The 20120-nt window shown below is 34.5% G+C and overlaps 1 protein-coding gene across 16 annotated transcripts in view; it reads left to right on the top strand.

The window, feature by feature from the left end:
• The window catches only part of BBS9 (Bardet-Biedl syndrome 9), a 440322-nt gene that overhangs the window by 214704 nt on the left and 205498 nt on the right, over window positions 1–20120 (top strand). For all 16 annotated transcript variants that reach the window (XR_011231786.1, XM_069462324.1, XM_069462319.1 and 13 more), the window contains one exon: window positions 1775–1927. Coding sequence is in view for 15 of the 16 variants with exons in the window: in XM_069462324.1 (XP_069318425.1) it covers window positions 1775–1927 (153 nt within the window). In the remaining variant the exon portion in view is untranslated. The remainder of the gene's footprint in view (window positions 1–1774; window positions 1928–20120) is intronic.

Here is a 20120-nt window from a genome sequence, read left to right as displayed (position 1 = left end):
GTTTCTAGTGCCTGGCACAGTGCTTGGCCCCATGATCAATAAATATTTGTTAAATGCTGAAATTCTGACATGTGAAAACATTTCAATCAGCGCTGCTTATTTATGCAAAGAAAGGATAACCTTGCTGATGTCTGAGTATTAAGAATATCTGTTTAATTTTTTTGGTTTCATGATGCATTCAGGAAATAAAATATTATAGTAGCAAATTATACAAGAAGAGTGAATTATTGATAATTAGGCTGATGTTCTTTTAAAATACTTAGTTATTTGAAAAAATTAACTTTATTACTTAATTTTTGGTAATGAAAGTTTTTTTTTCGTCAAGAGAATATTCTTTGATTTAGTTAGCTACTTAGTGCTTCTAAAATTTGGATTAAAGGAAGTTGATAAAATTCCAAGTTACTTGTATTTCATATATAATTTTTATCATATATCTGGAGAATACATGTACTGAAAAGGTAAGGAATTTGGTTTGATACCAGAAATGGAAACTATAATGTTTGACTTCTGAACATGATATTTTTTTCAGAAGTAGTCTATTACTGTTTTATAAAGTTGAATTAGCAGTTCAGTTGATCTGATCTCATGGAGTATTTCTTCTACTGTACTTTTGCTAGCTTTCATTTATTTTAATACCATTAAATTTAAAAGTTATGAGATGGGTAACAGTGAAAAGAGTCGTTTTTTATTCTCATTCCTCAATCACTCGGACCCTTCTTTGGAGACAATGGTTGGTGCCCAGTTTCTTGTGTATCTTTCTAGATGTATTCTATGTGGTTACAACTATGTTAATATACAGATTCTTGTTTTTTAAAAAAAGAATTAATGGTAGCACATTATATGTACTATTCTATATCTTTCTGCTTTTTTCATTTACTCATCTTTGGACAGCATTGCACATCAGCCTTAGCAGTCTTACAGAGTAGTCTTCTTTATTTAACTAATTCCCCTATTAAAGGGCATTTTAATATTCATGATATTTTACTATAATCACAATAGAACAATTTTGTAATGAATATCTTTATATATGCATTACTTTTTATAATCATATCTCGGATAAATTCCTAGAAGAGATTGTTAGGTTAAAGGCTGTATTGTTTCAGAGGTATTTGTATTAACTTTTATGTAAAACTTTGCCTATTTTTCTGTTGTATTTTTGCTGCTTTTCTTACTGATTTCTATTGGGTCATGGTCCTTTTCACATAGATTTGTAGATGCTTTCTAGATATAGTGGGCATAACTCTTTGTCTCTGTGGCTATTGCTATTAAATTTGCAGTTTGCTGTTTGTCTTATCACTTTGCTTATAATTTTTTAAAAATCATGTAGAATTAAATGCTATTTTTAGTTAATAATTTATCAGTTGTGTGTGTGTGACTTTTGGCTGTTGACTCATAGTAATTAAGGCCTTTCTATGTCAAGATTACAAAAAATTCTAATTTTTCTAGTGCTTTTATTATGTCTAAACTGTTATCTCTCTGTAGTTGATTTTGCTGTTTTTCCCATGTAATCAGTTATCACAAAACATTTATTAGATAATATATTTTTTTTCCCAAATGATACTGGGTCACCTTTACTAAACTTCCATTTGATCTGTTCTACTGTATTGTCCATGTATTTGTGTAACAAGCACCACTTTGTTTTAATTCCCTTAACTCTGTAATATGTTTAAATTTCATTACTCTTTTCAAACTTATATTGCCATTGCCTGTATTCTTTCTTTAAACATTTTTTTTGTGTCCATTTAACCTGAATTTAAGAAATTCTTCATTGTAGTTGCGGATAAATGGTGAAAAATTAGAAGAACTCTTATCTGAAAGAGCTGTACAATTTCGGGCCATTCAACGCCGGCTGTTAACAAGGTTCAAAGATAAAACACCTGCCCCCCTCCAACACCTGGACACCTTGCTAGATGGAACTTATAAGCAGGTCAGTGTAATATCAGTGACAGTTTCTACTACTGGACATGATTTTTCCCTCACTGTAGAGTCATGTACCAGAATATCAAGGTAAATATTTCCTTCCTGTGCGTTATGGAATAGTGAACAGCACACAGGCTTTAAAGTCAGAAAAACCTGGGTTCAAAGTCAAGCTCTGCCATTTTCTAACTGTGTGTCCTTGGATAAATTACATTGAGGTCATCATTTTCCACGTCTTATTTCTCAAGGTTGTTGTAAGGATTTTCAATCATTTATGGAAAGGAATTAGCACAATGCCAGGCACATAGTGTGTGCTTGGTAAATAGTTACAACTAGTATTACCAGACAATTCTTGGTGCATCCCATAATTATTACCATAATTCTCTAATTGTCTTACCAAACAACTGGCTAATACTTGAGTACTATATCCATTGATGTTTTGAGATGGAATTCTTAAGCAGCCTAGTTCAAAAAGTTGTAGTTCAAAAGACTATTTTTCTTCTTCCTGACTCTCCTTCTATCCATGACTTACCATTTACATGGCTAGGGTTAGCTGCCTGTCACTGTTAAGGCATTATATCTTCAAAAACTATTGAAAATTATCATTTCTGGCTTGAAAAAATAATTTTAATTTCTTGAGTAAGGCCTCTACCACTTCCACTATACTGAAGTTTTTGAATGACCATAATGAAGATTTTGAATGACTACATGATAACTTTTCATATTTCTACACAATATCACTATCCTGTTTCAAAATCAGTGTTGGTGGTATGAATAGTCTGTTGATTTTTTAAATTGAGCATTTAAATGAGATAATTGTATATTCCCATGCAATTGTAACAGATAATATAGAGAGATCCCATGTATCCTTTATCCACCTTCCTCCAGTGATAACATTTTGCAAAACTGTGGTATATCACAAGCAGGATATTGACATTGATAAAATCCACAGGTATTGTTCAGATTGACTTGTACTCATTTATGAGGGTGTGTGTATTAAGTTCTGTACAGTTTTATCATGTGTAGACTCATGTATCCACCCCCACATTCCAGGTACTAAACAGCTTTTTGACCACAAGACTTCTCCATGTTGCCCTTTATCACCACATTCTCTCCCTACTCCCCTTCCCCACACCTTTCTGTTGAATTTGAAAGGACAAATCAGATTTTTTTTTCAGAATTGGTTTTCCTAGGGAAATGAAAAATCAGCTTACTATGTTTATATTAATAATACATTTGCTTCTATTTTTATTTTTTTATTTTTATTTTTATTTTTTTTTTCAGCTCATTAAGGGGGTACAAAAGTTCAGGTTATATATATTGCCCATGCCTCCCCATCCCCCCGAGTCTGAGCTTCAAGTACATTTGCTTCTTGAAATTTCCATGATTATTTGAAAATCAGTAGCAATTTGAGGGACAGTCTATAGCAGTAGTAGGATATTGGAAAGAACATTGGGCTTGGAATTCAGTGCCATGACTTATTAGCTGTGTAGCTTTTGGAAATTCATTTATCCTGTCCAAATTTCCATTTCTTTCCATAAAATGAGATTGATACTATCTGGTTACAAAGTTTATATTCCATAATATATTAATATACGAAAATTGTTCTACAAACATAGACTGCCAATTTCTTTTGTGCTGGAGTAATTATATGACTCTTTGGTCAGTAGGCCCTAATGCTCTGTCCCAGTTCGTTTTGCTTTCCTTTTTTTTTTTTTCTAGAGTTGGAGTGTCACTCTGTCACCCAGGCTGGAGTACAGTGGTGCAGTCGTAGCTCCTTGCAACCTTGAACTCCTGAGCTCAAGTGATCCTCATACCTCAGCCGGCTAATTATTAAATTTTTTGTAGAGTCACTATGTTTCCCAGGCTGGTCCAAAACTCCTAATCTCAAACAGTCTTTGCACTTGGCCTCCCAAAGTGCTGGGATTATAGGTGTGAGCCACTGTGCCCAGGTCGTTTTGGTTTTTCATTTTCTTCCTTCTTTTCCACCTTCTTCCTCATATTTCTTTGATAACATGTGTGTCTCATTCTTAGGCCTTCTGCCATACCTCCATGTCATGCTTGAGGCTGAAGATATGCTCAACACTGTCTTTAATGATACTGTGTCTCTTTTGTAGACACAATGATGGAGGGGCATTTAAAGGAATTTGAAGAGGATGCTTGATTTAATGCTTTCCAAATTTTCTATATAGCAAGACTTCCTTTGTCTTTTATACATTTAAAGTACAGAGGTTTTTATTTTTTCTGCTTAACCTCAGTGTTGGGCTTTCCCATGTTTTGTAATATTACAGACAAGATGACCAAAACCATGGATTTTCACTTTCAATGTATATTTTTAAGTCCCTATTATTTTTAGATTAACAGAAAGAATGAACAAGATTTTCAAGGAAAAATATGAATGCTGTAAGAAATTTGACTTAGTTTTGATGTGTCTTACCATTCAATTTTATTGTCTATTTTGGCATTAAATTATACTGAGGTGTTGATTGTTTAGTAAGTTTCTTGAGCATAATAAAGTCCATTTTAATCCTTGTTAGTTAATTTTTAATGACATAATTAACACATGAATATAAGTTACATTATACATAATGCTAAATTCCCCATCTTAGTTCTTTATCATCTGCTTAGAAATGTAATCACTCTTATCTGTTTTAATGTATTTCCAGATTATTTTTTTACATTTAGAAATGAAATATTATTTTGTCAGGCTAAAAATTAAACTACAAAAAGTATCATACCATATATATTAATCTATATTTTTTCTTTTTCATCTGAGAGTATGTACTGGAGCTCTTTCTATATTAATGCATAGATGTACTTCTCTATTTTTAATGGTTATGGTAATATATATTATAATATGGTAGTCTGTAGTGTGGACAAGCCACAGTTTATTAAAGGAAAAATCTTAATAATAGTTTTGATGTTGAATTTAACATTGAGAAAAATCCCTTTTAGAAAACTCTACTGTGATTGAACAGGTATATCACATACCTCATTTTATATACTTTCTGTTTAGTGTTTTTGATACGACGAGCCATGCTAAAGCCCATTCTCACTCTCCGTGGCATAACTCCATTCCATGATTGTTATCAGATTTTTAAAGTATTTTCTTACTGTAACAGTTTAAAATTAGATCTGTTTCCTATTTGGAGTCCTTTTTTTTTTTTTTTTTTTTTTCATGTGAAGGGCTCTTTTAATTTTTCAGCAAAGTGTTCTCCATGAAGCGTGCACACACGCGCACACACACACACACACAGCAGCATACTCACATACACATTGCCTTGCAGAAGTATAGTATCCAATTATAACTCCACCAGCAGTATATGAAAATATCTTCTTTTTTAGGTATTATTTATTTTGATCTTTACAATTTTTAACCGAAATGGTAATTTGCTTGTTGTTTTACTTCTTTCTTCCTTTGCTTACCAGTGAGGTTGACCATTTTTCACATGTTAATTGGCCATTTGTATTTCTTTTTTGTGATTAATATATGTATACCCTTCATTCAGTATTCTATCAAGTTGTTCATCTTTTCTTATTTTGTATATAGTAAGAGTGGTAATCTTTCATTATACTTTTGTCATGCATAAAAATGCTTTGTACACATGTTAGGTATCTATCTGTACCTATCTCATATGTGAAATAAGTTTTACCAATTTGTCATTTGCCTACAATTTTTATTTATAATGTATTTTTGACAAGTAAAGCCTAAAAAATATTTGCACAATAATATCTATTCATCTCTTTCCTTTAGTTTTCTCTGCCTAGAAAATCCTTCCCTATTACCAAGAGTACATGAATATCAATTTATAATTTATTCTAACATTTTTATGCTGTCATTCTTTATATATACTTTTTAAATCCATCTGGAATTTATTATGTAATTTATTAGGAATTTAATCTCTCCCCACTAAAAATGGTGAGCTAGTTATCTCAGTCCCTGCTTATTGCATAATCCATTCTCTCTACAGAGCTAAAATGCTTCTTCTATCATTTTAGCATTTTTACTGTATCATTAACCATCCCAAACCTTGGTTGCTTAAAACAATGTCAATTCAATTCGTCAATTCATTATTTATTATTCATGAGTCTCTGGATCAGCTGGGCAGTTCTGTTGATCTGGGCTAGGCTTGGCTGATCTTGGCTGGGCTCACACATATGTCTCTGGTCAGCTGGTGGCCCAGCTGGGGACTGGATGACCTAGTCACATATTTGGCAGATGCCATGCAGTTAGCTAGCATAATTGGGCCACATGTCTCTCATGGTCTAGCAGGCTGGCCTGGGCTTGTTCACATGGTGGCTGCAGGTCTCAATGCAAAAGCACTTTTCAAGCCTCTTTCTTTTTTTTTTTTTTTTTTTTTTTGAGACAGAGTCTCACTCTGTTGCCCAGGCTAGAGTGAGTGCCGTGGCGTCAGCCTAGCTCACAGCAACCTCAAACTCCTGAGCTCAAGCGATACTCCTGTCTCAGCCTCCCGAGTAGCTGGGACTACAGGCATGCGCCACCATGCCCAGCTAATTTTTTCTATATATATTTTTAGCTGTCCATATAATTTCTTTCTATTTTTAGTAGAGGTGGGGTCTCGCTCTTGCTCAGGCTGGTCTCGAACTCCTGAGCTCAAACGATCCGCCCACCTCGGCCTCCCAGAGTGCTAGGATTACAGGCGTGAGCCACCGCGCCCGGCCTGTTCAAGCCTCTTTCTATGTCATATTTCTAATGCCTGCTGGCTTTGGTCAATTCACATCAAAGGGGTGGGGAAATACCTCTTTACTGGAGGAGTGGAGAATTACGGGCATATTTACAATCTACCCTTCTTCTTTAAAATATACTAATTTAGCAAAATATTTTAAATGAAAAGTTCTTTTTCGAACCTCCCTTGAGTTCAGGTATTCTATACTTGGAGATGTCTTTTCTTCTATACTTTTGACATTTAAATATAAATTTTTGTTATCATTAAAATCTTATTCACTCACAATCAATTGTGGTCTACGAGTTCTGAAGATAATTTATCTTAAAATTAATTAAGTTTGTCAAGAGTTGCTTAAAACAAATGAAACATCAGTGCTGTTTTTAGGCTAGTAAGACTGCCTGAATACTTGCCCATGTACTTAGTTTTGGTTAGTTGTTTTAAGAGTGGAATCTGTTATTATGTAGTCTCCTTTTGGGTCCTCACATTAGCCCTGTCCAGGGCTTGCTTCATGGGCATGTACTCTGCACAGTCACACAGAGTTCCGTTTTTGGTTTAATGCTCTATAGTAGCCATTTTGAAATTCTTAGTACTTTTTGAACAAGGGGCCCCATATTTCTATTTTGCTCTGGGAACCTCAAGTAATATAGCTGGTTCTGGCCCTGTCAGTATACTAACTAATTCTGATGAGCAGAACAAGACAACTGGGAGTTCAAATACAGAGCAGGGTCAAAATACAGAACAGCTTTATGTCCCAACCCCCAAATCACCTGTAGGGCTTCCCCAAAGATGAAGCAAAGGGGATAGCTCCTCTGGACAGCTCAAGGTCTTCTTTCTGGGGCAAGTATCTTGGTTTAATGGCAATGAAGCAACCATCCATGAAGGGTTATTTAGGAACATCATCGTGCAATCACCCTTCTCTTGGCCTATTGTGGGTGGCAGCCACTTTTATTTTTTAAGATTTCTAACAGGTGGATCACTGGCTTCACGATGTGCCATTAATAGTTTTGAGTTTTGATGTAGAAGGTGGTCAGCCAAACATTTCCCCCCTATTTTCAACTGCAAGTCATTTCCTATGTCCCATACAAGAACTCCCAAACCTGCATTCCCACAACCCCCCAAAACCACATTCCCATCTCACTTTCACTAGCATACTTTTCCTGCATAGTATCTACTGCCAATCTCATTTTATTGGGGGCATCTACCAAGCGCCCCTTACTGAGGCCAGCCTGTGGAGGGGTGACGAGGACTGTCACTCTGGGAGAAGCGTTACATGATTCCTCCATGGGAAGGATCTGGCCTCTAGTAAATAAAGATTTTTCAGTTGCCCACTGCAATTTCAATAATTACTTTGTATTCTAGAATTTGGGGGAAACATCATTCTTCTTGAAAGAACTTTTACCTTCTAGTTTTAGAAGCATAATGTTGAAAGAATGTAACCATGTTGACAATTTCTTTTTTTCAGTAGTGACAAACCTAAATTTCCTCATTTGTAAAATTGGAATACTGCCTTCTCAATCACCTGAATGTATTTTTGGAGGACCTAAGAAGAAAAGTAAGGGAAAAGAAGGGAAATTCTTATTTATGGAGCATCTGTTGAGTCTGAAGTAAATTTTATTTATTACTTCTTTTAATACTTAAAATCATCTTATAAGGGTAGTAGTATTATTTATGGATGAAGAACCTGAGACCCCAAGTTGGGTTAAGAAACTTTCTCAGTGTTACACAGATTTCAAGCAATGTATTCCGAAGTCCATGTTTTAGTATATCATGTGGCATTTTTACTGTAATCATTGCCAGGTGGGACATAGACATCCTGGATTTTCTTGAGGAAAATTATGGTCAGGTTAAAGAAAGAAGAGATACGTACAAACTATATTCATGCTGTATATATGTGCATATATATTCATGATCATCTGCTATTCATTGTATTAATATATACACCTATCAGAAAGGTGACAGAATCTTTTAGAGAGTTCCCCGAAGTCTGATATTGTATTTGAAACTTGAGTATTGAAGGAAGAGGTGGCTTTGTTAATTTGTTAACTTACACTGAAGTTCATTTTCTTTGCCATTAAATCCTAATGCTTATTGGCAGAAAAGCTTTTAAAAATAAGTTCTCTTTCATGTTATAAAATTTTTACATAAATTTGTTAGTTTAAGCAAGACGGATTGAGTAAATTGAAATAGGGGAAATTAGACTTATCTATGATTGGGCTTATGTTTTGATGTTTTTATATGTACTGGGATTTTTTTTTCCCATTTGAACACTAAGCCTCTGTTGTAGCAGAGGGAACAAGTTTACTGATCTAAAAGTTTGTGTCAGATGACCTATGTGTGATGTAAGGACTGATAGTCATTAATTGTTTTAGAAAGGCAGTTGGCTGATTTTTCTCTTCTACACAACAGAGGCTGTATTGGCATAATTTTAAAAAGAGATCTTGTGGTTTAGAGTTTGCTATTTGTTACTTTTCTGTACTTAAAACTTCCTAACTTCCTTCTACTCTGTTTATTTGTATGGTATGTGTATGTGTGTATGTGTGTATAATACACACATATAAAATCATTCTAAGTCACATAGAAGTCTAAGAGCTTTTTGGTCCATAGCTTTTTAAATGAGCATGATTTTGGCTGATAACACAAAAGAATATGTGATGAAACCATTTAGAGACCCACTTTACTTATTGCCATTGGCGAGTAAAAAAATATGCTGATAGACCGACAAGGAGCTATCAGGGCTGTGGTGACATTGCTGGGATTGTTTTTAATATCATCACTTAAAAGCTAGAAGAAAGTTATTTCTGAGAAGGTGATCGATATAAACAGGTGAAAAAGGAGGACAAAGAAATTTGCAATCACGTGTTTGTAGATAAATGGGAGCAGTAAGTGAAAAAAAAGGAATGAGATGGCAATAAAAAGTGGAGTTTGTATGTTTTCACCTTATAATTCTACTCTTGAATATCTAGCTAAGAAAATCATTCAAAAAATACATTCATCCAGTTATTCATTTGCAATATTAATTACCTTTGTAAGAAATTGTAAATCAGCTATCCAGTTGGAAAATCATCAGGTTTATTGTAGTACTACTATTTGATATGATGTAATTTCATATCATTATTATATTTTATTATTTTAAAAACTGGAATGATATAAAACATTTCATATAATTGAAATAATCAGATTATGAAATAATGTGTATTAACTTGCAAATAATGAAGTAGATGTATCTATGATAGATAAATGTGCAGATTTAGAAGGAATACAAAAAATTGAAAATGGTTTGACTTTAGATGACTTTAAATCCTTAAATAATTTTTTAAAATATTGTTATGATTATAATTTGATGGCCATAAAAATAATTTTTTCACAACTATGTGAAGGTACTTAATACTGAACAAATAGTTAAAATGATAAATTTTATGTTATGTGTATTTTACCACATATAATACCACAAATAATAACTTTTTTGAAAAATAGGATGTAGTCACAAACTGGTCTTCATTAGTATTTTTGAGGGAGCCTTTTTTTCTCTCCTCTCTTACCCTATAAACTCATTTCTCTGGTCTCCAAATGCTTAGAGCTTTGGATTATCATTCCATATGAATTAGCTTGTTCCTACTCACTCAAAGGAGAGCAATTAGATAACTGAATGGTATGCTTAAATGATTGTGTGAATAAAAGTGGGTGTTCTCTTGCTCTATCTGACTCTTGTTAGTTTCTTAGCCAAATCAGAGCTCTTTATCCAGGTTAGTGTACAACGCAGAATGTAGCATTCAGAGTGTGTTTGTTATAAGTGCTTCACTGATGTCTTCAATATTTGCGTGTGGCTGTATCATCTGGCCCAATGCTGTCTGAAACAATTTGTTTAAGCCACAAATGTGAGCTATGTATGTAATTATTAATTTCCTGGAAGCCACATTAAAAGAGTAAGATGAAATAAGTGAAAGTAGTTTTAACAATGTATTTTATTTAACCCTGCATATTTAAAATATCATTTCAACATGTAATCAAATAAAGTTTATTTTACATTTCATAGTAAGTCTTCAAAACCTGGTTTATTTTGTACTTACTGCATATTTCAACTGCTGAATAGCCACATGTAGCTGTGGCTACCTTCTTGGACAAGGCAGTTCTAGGTACAAAGAGTTGCCAACTCAGTTTTTTATTGTTTCTTGTAATGTCTCTTTTCTTGATTTTTTTTTTCCTTCTTTTAATCCTTTTCAATTCTTGTTCATGAACAGATTATCACTGACCCTATGATTTTCACTCACTAGATGTGAATAGTACTAGGTAGTTGGGAGGCAATTTTAGGTGATCAGGGAACAACCAGGGACCTTTGCTTATATGAACCATGCATTCAGATTTTTAAAAAAAAAAGCCATCAAATTTTGTGTCAACAGACTTGAATTCCAGCTCTTTTTGGCTCTTTGACTTTGGGTATGTCACTTCGTCTTTCCAAGCTTCACCTTCTTCACTTTCATCTGTGGACTTCTTAAAACCTGAGTAGCACCTAGCATGGTACTTCTAGTAAAATTCTCAGTAAATATTTATTGTACCTGTGTCATGGTTATGGCAATGGACTTGGAATCTTAAATTTTCATCAGTTTAGAATTTCAGAAACCAATGGGACCTTAGGGGTCATCTCGTGCCATGCCCTAGACTGGGGTGTGGTTGGCCAGTCAGCATTTACTAGGTGACTGTAAAGATAATGATCTACAGGGCTTTGTGCAGCTGAATTGGTTTCAGACAAGATATCTAAGTACAAAGTAATATTATAACATTAGTGTTATGCTTCCCTGGATTTAGGTATGTAATGCTAATTGACATTAATGGAGGTTGTACATACATCAAGGGGAGAACAGGCCTATTATCGTATGAAAACATTCTACTTTTAATAACCATCTGGTATGCTTTACTTCCCTGGGGCATGTGTGCTTTTTATAAATTGAATGCATACTTCTTTATCTGCATGTTCTTCAATTCATATTTGAGTTTTCTGCTTGCTAGTGTTAACTTGAACAACTGCCTATATTGTAAATTTAATATTAGGATTTTTATCTTGATAAGTTTATCAGATTCAGAAATTTGATCACTTGTCTGAAATAAAGCATTCTAAGACAGATGTAATCAGGGGCCCTCTTCTGCCAAAATTTCATTCTGTTTGTGGTTTGATCTTTTAAAAAAATTAGTCCTTTGAGATATACTCAGAAGTAAGATGTTTCTAATATTATAATAAAACTATTAATGGGTCCATTATTATAGGGAAATGAAAATCTTATCTTTTGGTGTCAGTGATGAGAGAAAAATATATAAGTGGCCTCCAATTATCTGTAATTGTATGAGGATTTCTTTCATTTATGTTATCTATCTTCCTGTTTAATCCCATCTAGCACAATTATTCCTTTTGTACTAGTTTTCTGCAAATGGAGGTTTGAATGGTTTGAATTGTGAATTAACAATTATTACAACCCTTATAACCTTTACAACCCTCCCCTCCACTTTCCTTCTCTTGCCCCCATTTTCTCTCTTTCTTTAAATAAAGGAAAACAACACTAGTTTCCCAAAGAGATTATTTTGTTATCTTTCTCAACCAAAGAAAAATATATACTGTGTTTGTAAGAATATCTATGAATAGCTGAGCAGTTATATCAGCACTGTTATGTATTTCTTTGTATATTAATAAAAACAGCTAATAGTGCTCAGAGTGTTGTTTGAAAGTACCAGATGTAACCAAGGTTAAATTGAGGTGATGTAATTGTAAAGATACTTTTGTGAGGCCCAGCTGTGTATCCAGGAACAATTTAATAGTAGGCAAAATGATTAAATGTATTTTAAAAAAACACACTCTGAACTTTGGAGTTTAAATGGATTTAAATGGATAAATATATTATCTGAGAATCATTAATATAATATCATGCAGTAAGATCAGCAGCTATCCAACTTCGCCATGCTCCCTGATGAGCCACCTGTATTTTTGGTTTTAACTTTCCTTTTATATGATTTCCAAATCTCTTATAGCAGGATACTAGACTGCAGGGAAATATCCACCCCCCCCCCACCAAAATATTGATCTCCCCACTTCCCTTCACCCCCACCCCATCTAAGACTGGCTTCCGGCCATCACCCTCCATCTTTTATCCCACCTTTGCAATTCAAGGTAAAGGTATATAAGGATCTGTCCTTGTTAAGTTGAGGTCATGGTCTTAAGGAAGGCCACAGGTCCTGGTCCTTATGGTCAAATGTGTCAACGACTTGTCTGTCACATTATATAAGGTTAATTTTATGAATATTTTTATCTGTAGTTTTTATTTGTTTTTGTATTATCCCATTCCAGGACCTTCAGGCCATCCCTGTGGTCTATTAGATTAAGTTGAGACTGCCACTCTGACATTCAAAGATCTCTGAAGACTTGCACCCAACTCCCTCTAATTTTAACTCCTATTTCTACAGAACTTACATGCCAATCAAGCTAGCCTATACTCTTAAAAAAAAAAAAAACCAAACAGCTTTATTGATACATAATTTGCATACCAAAATTCACTTATTGTAAGTGTACCATTTAAGAATTTTTAGTAAATTTATAGAGTTGCAAAACTATCACCACAATCCAATTTAGAACATTACCATTCTCCAGAAAGCTCCCTTGTGCCCATTTATACTTAATCCTCACTCCCACCACGAACACAAGAAACTACTACTCTACTTTCTATCTCCATAGGTTGTCCTTTTCTGGATATTTTATATAAATGGTATTATACAATATGTATTCTTTTGCATCTAGGTTCTTTTAGCTAATGTAATGTTTTTGAAGTTCATCTATCACTGTTTTCCTCAGTGGTTGCACCTTTCTGTATTCTTACAAGCAATGTGTGAGGGTTCCAGTTCCTCCACGTCCTCACCATTGTTTATTATTGTCTGTTTTTTTGATTATAGTCATTCTAGTAGGTGTGTAGTCGTAGTTCATTGTGGTTTTAATTTGCATTTTCCTGACACTTTCCTAATGATGTTGGACATTTTTTCATGTGCCTATTAGACTATCCTTTTTTGATCAAATTTACCATATGCATTTCTCCCACCATGCCTTTGTATTATTATTTTTACTACCTGAACTTCTCTTTTCTTTCCCTCATCTTCTTTTATGGAAGCTTCCCATAAAATCCCTCTTCTCTTTGAAGCCTTTTCTATTTCACCCTGCTCCTCCCAGATATCTGTGATCTCTCCCTCCTTTAAACCCTAGGAAAACGATTGTTAAGCCTCTGTTGTGAAATTTACTTATATTATTCTGCCTTACCTTACAGTTTCTTGGGTACTTGCCTCTTTTCTTCTGGTGAGCTACAAGCTTGGACACTGGGACTATTTCTTCTCTTGCCCACCAGTGCGCAGAACAAAGACATAGTGAGAGAAGTACTCTGTGACTGTTTGCCAAACTGACTTACAGAGAAAGACGGGTGTTAAAGAAGAGATGGATCATTCTTCAATTTATTTCCGTGTTCCTTGTTTTCTTTAGGACATGGAATCCAGTCCTGATAATCTCAGAAGTTTTCTGCCTTGTACCCATAAGTCCCTTGCTCTGTACCTTCCTTTACTTTAGGAAGTTTAGCCTCATCAGAACACTGTCTTCTTTTCTTGCTGCCACTTGAAATTCATGCCTCCAGACTCATTTGCCTAAAGTCCTAGCTTCACCTTGGTCAGTCACCTCTCCCATTTTTCTCAACCACATAAGCAGTCACCTCAAGCCCACTAATCAGCCACCTCTCGCTCACTCTGAGGAAACAACCTTATATCCTATCTTGTCAGGAAGATTGAGACCCTCAGGTATGTCTCCTTTGTCTCACCAATCCTTCTAGAAACTTTTCTACACTCATTCCCAACTCTCCTGCTGCCCTTCTTGTCTCAAAAGATGAGGTTCCTTGTTTTTCTTTAAATTCAGCCCTTCCCTTGATCCCTTTGACCTTCCACTGGCTTCTGGAGTACTGATTTATTAGTTAGTTGCTCTGACTCTTATATTTTGATCTTTCCTTCTCTCTTTTCCTTCTTTATAGCCTAAAAAGCATGTTGAGGTTTATCCCAATGTAGACCTACTTCCTGCAACTTTTCTTTGTGTTTTTCTTCTAGACGTAACCCATCCTTTTTTCTCCTTTTCACACACTTATCTTATAAGAACTATCTACCATACTTTGATTTTTTTTCTGCTTTCTCACCTCCCGTTTCATTTCTCTACCTATTTTTTAAACAAAACTGTGGTTTAAAAAACTCTATAACATGAAATCTGCCCTATTAATAAATTTTAAGTATATAGTACAGTTTTGTTGTTAACTATATGTCCATTGTTGTACAGAAAATCTGTAGAGCGTTTTTATCGTGCATGACTAAAACTCTATACCATTGCACAACAGCTTCCTATTTCCCCCTCCTTCCAGGCCCTAGCAACCACCTTTCTGCTTTTAGGAGTTTGTCTGTGCTAGATACTTTATATAAGTGGAATCATGCAGTATTTGTCCTTCTGTGATTGACTTATTTCACTTAGCCTCATGTCCTCGGGGTTCATCCTTGAGTAGCATATAACGCTTCTTTCTTTCTTTTTCAAGGCTGAATAATATTCCATTGTATGTATATGCCACATTTTCTTTATCTATTCATCTGTTAATGGACATTTAGATCGTTTTCACCTCTTGGCTGTTGTGAGTAATGCCACAATGAACATGGGGGAGCAAATATCTACTCAAGATCTTTTTTCAGTTCTGTTTGATAAATATCCAAAGTGGGATTGCTAGATGATATAGTAGAACTGTTTTTACTTTTGTGAGAAATTTCCACACTGTTTTCCATAGTGGCTGCACCATTTTGTATTTCCACCAATAGTACACTAGGGGTCCAATTTCTCCACATCCTTGCCAACACTTGTTATTTCCTGTTGTTATTATTTTTTGGATAATGGCCATCCTAATAGGTGTGAAGTGATATCTCATGTGATTTTCATTTGCATTTCCCTTGTGATTAGTAATGTTGAACACTTTTTTATATACCTGTTATCAATTTGTATTGCTTCTTTGGAGAAATGTCTTTTCAAGTCCTTTGCCCATTTTTAAATTGGGTTATTTGATTTTTGTTGTTGTTGTTGTTATTGAGCTATAGGAATTAGTTTGGATATTAACCTCTTTTCAGATATATGATTCCCAAATATTTTCTCCCATTCTGTGGGTTACCTTTTTACTCTGTTAGTTGTTTCCTTTGCTGCACAGAAGCTTTTTGGTTTGATATAGTCCCATTTGTTTATTTTTGCTTTTGTTGCCTGTGTGTTTGGTGTCATATCCATGAAATCATTGCCTACATTTCCTTCTAGGACTTTTATAGTTTCAGGTCTTCAATCCACTTTGAGTTGATTTTTGTGTATGTTGTAAGATAAGGGTTCTGTTTCCTTCTTTTGCATATGGATATCCAGTTTGGATGGATGACATTACCAAAAGATTGAGATCTGTATACCTGATATTTTACTGAATGTGCGCACCTTCACATACATCCATATGCATACATACATTCTTTTCGTTTTAGTTTGTTAAAAGGTCTTCACCCTTAGAAAATAAACTGAAAATAATTTCTAAAGTTAAACACTGCATGATACAACACTGCTGCTGTGAGAATAGTCTTTGCTGGTTCTTAATAAATAAATATTGCTTGGTCTAAAAGTCCTAGTCAGAAAAATTATATGCTGGGTCGCATAACATAGCATTAATATAAAATTTGACTTTTTATTGAGACAACAGGAGATGAAATGAGTTTGACAACTTAGAGCTATAGGCATATATGCTGTGCTAACCAAGCCCCCCACTCTTGGGGATTTCTTCTTCCATTTTTAAGAGCTTCTGTTGATTGACAGTGAACTGCATCTTTTCTCCTTGATGCCACTCTTGCTCAGAAAGTTTCCCTTGAAGTTAAGGGAGCCACGTAGATAAATAATCTGGGTCAGAGAATCTGAATCACTTTTCAGCTTCAGGCAAGCTAAAGGCAATCATATTTGTTGATGAAGCTGTTTTTTTGTTTCTTTGTTTGTAATTTCTGGGTAGATTGAAGTGATTTAGGGAGTGCCTTTGACATTAATACCATTTAGGTAGTTTGAAATATCACATATTAAAAAAACAGATTTGTATTGGCATGTTTTTAATTTAGAAACGAAGATAAAATTATAGAGAAGGTTAAATTTGGGGTGTGCACATGCAGAAATGGACCACAGAAGAATTTAAAATTTTCCTTTTTTTCCCCTTGTATATCTCCAATATAATGCAGACCATATATGTGCATACGAGAATAATTATATACAGAAATGCAGCCTACTTGTTAGCCAGAAAGGATGCCTGGAACATGTGGATAAGCTTGGATATTTGTCTAATGTTAATTGAAATATTGGTTTTCAGTTAAAGATGCCAAATCTTCAGAAAAGTAATTGGATTTAGCTTCCTATTTAGTGAACTACTTCAAATCCCTGAAGTATCTCACATCCGAAACTAATTTTTCTTGATTATATCAAGTTTAGTCATGAGCAGAACAAGGGTTGACATAGTTTTTTAATATTTAAAATATTTCTTGACAAAGTTTCAATACTCTGCTTGTCCACAAACTTCATTGTTAGGCACACTAAATACAGATGAAATCCTCATATTTTGTGGAGCTAGTTTAAAAACTCCACAAAATATGTCTTCTTGAGATAAACCATTTTTATTCTTTTTTTCTATATACTTAAATTTAAACTTAGATTTTGATCAGATTTCAAGAAACAACAAAAAATAGGGTATTTCTTATTGCTTTTCATATAAATTTATGTGTGTACTTAATTTGACTCCTTCATATTCATCTTAGGAAATGTGACATATGGTGATTTTGAGTCTTGAAGTGTTAGTCAATCTACAAATGTTCAATGTGTTCGATGTGTCAAAATAGTTCAGGGTAGTAAAAAGGAAGAACTCTTAGAAGGAATAGAATATTTCTTTAATAAAATTTAGGGATTAAGAGACTCAGTCTAAGAGATTGTTCTTTCAAATATTTATTGAGCAACTATTATATATAGGCTTCTTCATGATTGGAAGATGTGTATAAAGGTGTTTATTATATGATTTATAGCTCCAAGGAACATGACTTTCTTTTATAGATAATAATTATAAAGATGAGCCAGGCACAGTGGCTCATGCCTGTAATCCCAGCATTTTGGGAGGCCAAGGCAGGAGGATCACTTGAGTCCAGAAGTTTGAGATCAGCCTGGGCAAATAAATGAGACCCCATCTCTACAGAAACATTAAAAAAACTTAGCCAGGCATCGTGGCATGTGCCTGTAGTCCCAGCTGATCAGGAGGCTGAGGTAGGAGGAACACTTGAGTCCAGGAGCTGAGGTTGTAGTGAGCTACGATGATACCACTGTACTCCAGGCTGGGTAACAGAGAGAGATTGTATCTCCAAAAAAAAAAATATATATATATATATATAAAGATGGGCAAATATTACCTCTTAGTCTAGTCTTTTGCCATTGGGGATGATCATTTAAATATTTGAAAAAAATAAAATGGTGTTCCTTCTATCTATCTACCTATTTATTTATTTATTTGAGACAAGGTGAAATGTGAGCAATTGCATCATAATGCATTTTTTATTAAAATATATTATCAGATGAATCAATCATTTTGATTGAAATTAATAGTAACTTAATAGGAACTATATAGTTCAACATGGATTATTATAATGTATTTTTTGCAGGACCCATCTTGTTAGAAAAAATTCATAGCTATGCTTCCATGTCATTTTTATTCCAGGACCCCAAACTATTTCGTAGATAAGTACTGTACATTTTAGTTGATGTGGATTTTCAGTCTGGTTTTAGTCTATTTCCAGGGTAGGATTAACTGCCAGACCTAACTGACATTGTTCACTACTATGTCTCAGTGCCTAGCACAGAGCCCAGTGTGGCACGTTGTAGGTGCGCAATACGTATTTATTGAACTCTATGGTCTTGCCCCAGGGCAATTGGCAATTCTTCAGGGAGCTTCTGAAGGCATGCCTTCTGTTTCTGTCAATAATTTTCTCTGGTATCGGGGTACTATTTTGCTGATGAGAGATACACTTTACAACTTGCATACCTACCTTTATCACTCCTGGAATTGAGCAGTCATTGCAGGTACTATGGACAGTACTCCTCTGCTATGACTGTGTTTTAACTATCAAGTTGTTTTGGGACGCTCAGTTTTGTCACTGGAATTTTTATGATCCTTTTGTGCTTAAAAAGCAATTATCATCTTGGAGTAAGAACAGGCTCCATCATCTTTCTGGTGTTAAGGTGCAAGCAGTTGAAAAGTTTATGCTTTATGTCTTTGAGGTAAATTATTTGCTACATCCCAATTAGGTTGGTAGTTCTTTTTTAAGCACGTTTTTCATGAGCTTGACTAGAGATAACGTTATAAAGTATTTCATCTTTCCAAATTTTGGTTTCTAGTTTGATAGCATTCTTCCTTGAATTTGGCTCTTATTCTTAAAATAAAAATGATTCTCCATAAAATTTTGAAAGCTGTTGACCTCAATGTTTGATATAATGTAATAGGTAATGTAATATAACAATTGGATACCCAGGAAATAGAAAAAGAGTCAACTCATTTTTACTATGAGTTAATTTTTCTGGATTGCTCATAGTCAACACTAGGGGATGGGTTAAATGGCACTTCCTTTAGCCTCCAATCAAGTACTCGTGCAGATAAGATACAGGTTCAATAGTAAAGACATGGAGAACCAGGCATTCCTACAACTCTTGGTGCCTAAAAAACCTTGTTGACTCACTTCCACTCAGAGCCATTTTAACTTTCAGCTTTGTCTAGGCAGAGAATCCACTGGGACCATGAATGATAATTTAATTAACCATTCCCCTATTAAGACTTAGGTTGAGTTTTATTTTTTGCTTTGACCATTCTTTTTTTTTAAAAAAAAAAAAAAAATGAAAGATTCTTTTCTTAATATAGGTTTACATAATATTAATTACAAAGTCAAGGAAGAGGAACATTTTTAAGACTTTAATCAAAATTATCAGATTATCACTAATTTTAAGAGTTGATAGTTCCACCAGCAGCATAGAAAATGTGAGAGTGATTCTTTAAATATTCCCTGATAGTATCTTCATTAGTAAATATATCAGAAACACTGTTTTCAGAGCAACTTCTAGGGAATTGCCAAAAGAATGTGTCTTCCTTCATGGTCTTGTCTTAGAAGATCACCTAGTGCCGTTGGAAAGAGCAGACAGTTGCGTGTAGGAACAAACACATGCATCAGAATGCTGATATGAGTAGCTAAAGACAAGGGCCATCCAGTGGCCCCTTACTGACAGTGAATTAGAAACTAAACAAAACCCCAGGCTCCCAGAGTGGACTGAGAAAGAGGGAGAACATGAGTACCCCTGTAGTCCTATCTTATTTTGGGATTTAGATCAATTGGCAGCAATTTCCTTGAATGCTTTAGGCCTACAAATATCCCTGTTTGCTAGGAGAGAAA

This window comes from Eulemur rufifrons, chromosome 29 (assembly GCF_041146395.1).
Source record: "Eulemur rufifrons isolate Redbay chromosome 29, OSU_ERuf_1, whole genome shotgun sequence".
Lineage (NCBI taxonomy): Eukaryota > Metazoa > Chordata > Mammalia > Primates > Lemuridae > Eulemur > Eulemur rufifrons.
This window is presented reverse-complemented; position numbering and strand designations above follow the sequence as displayed.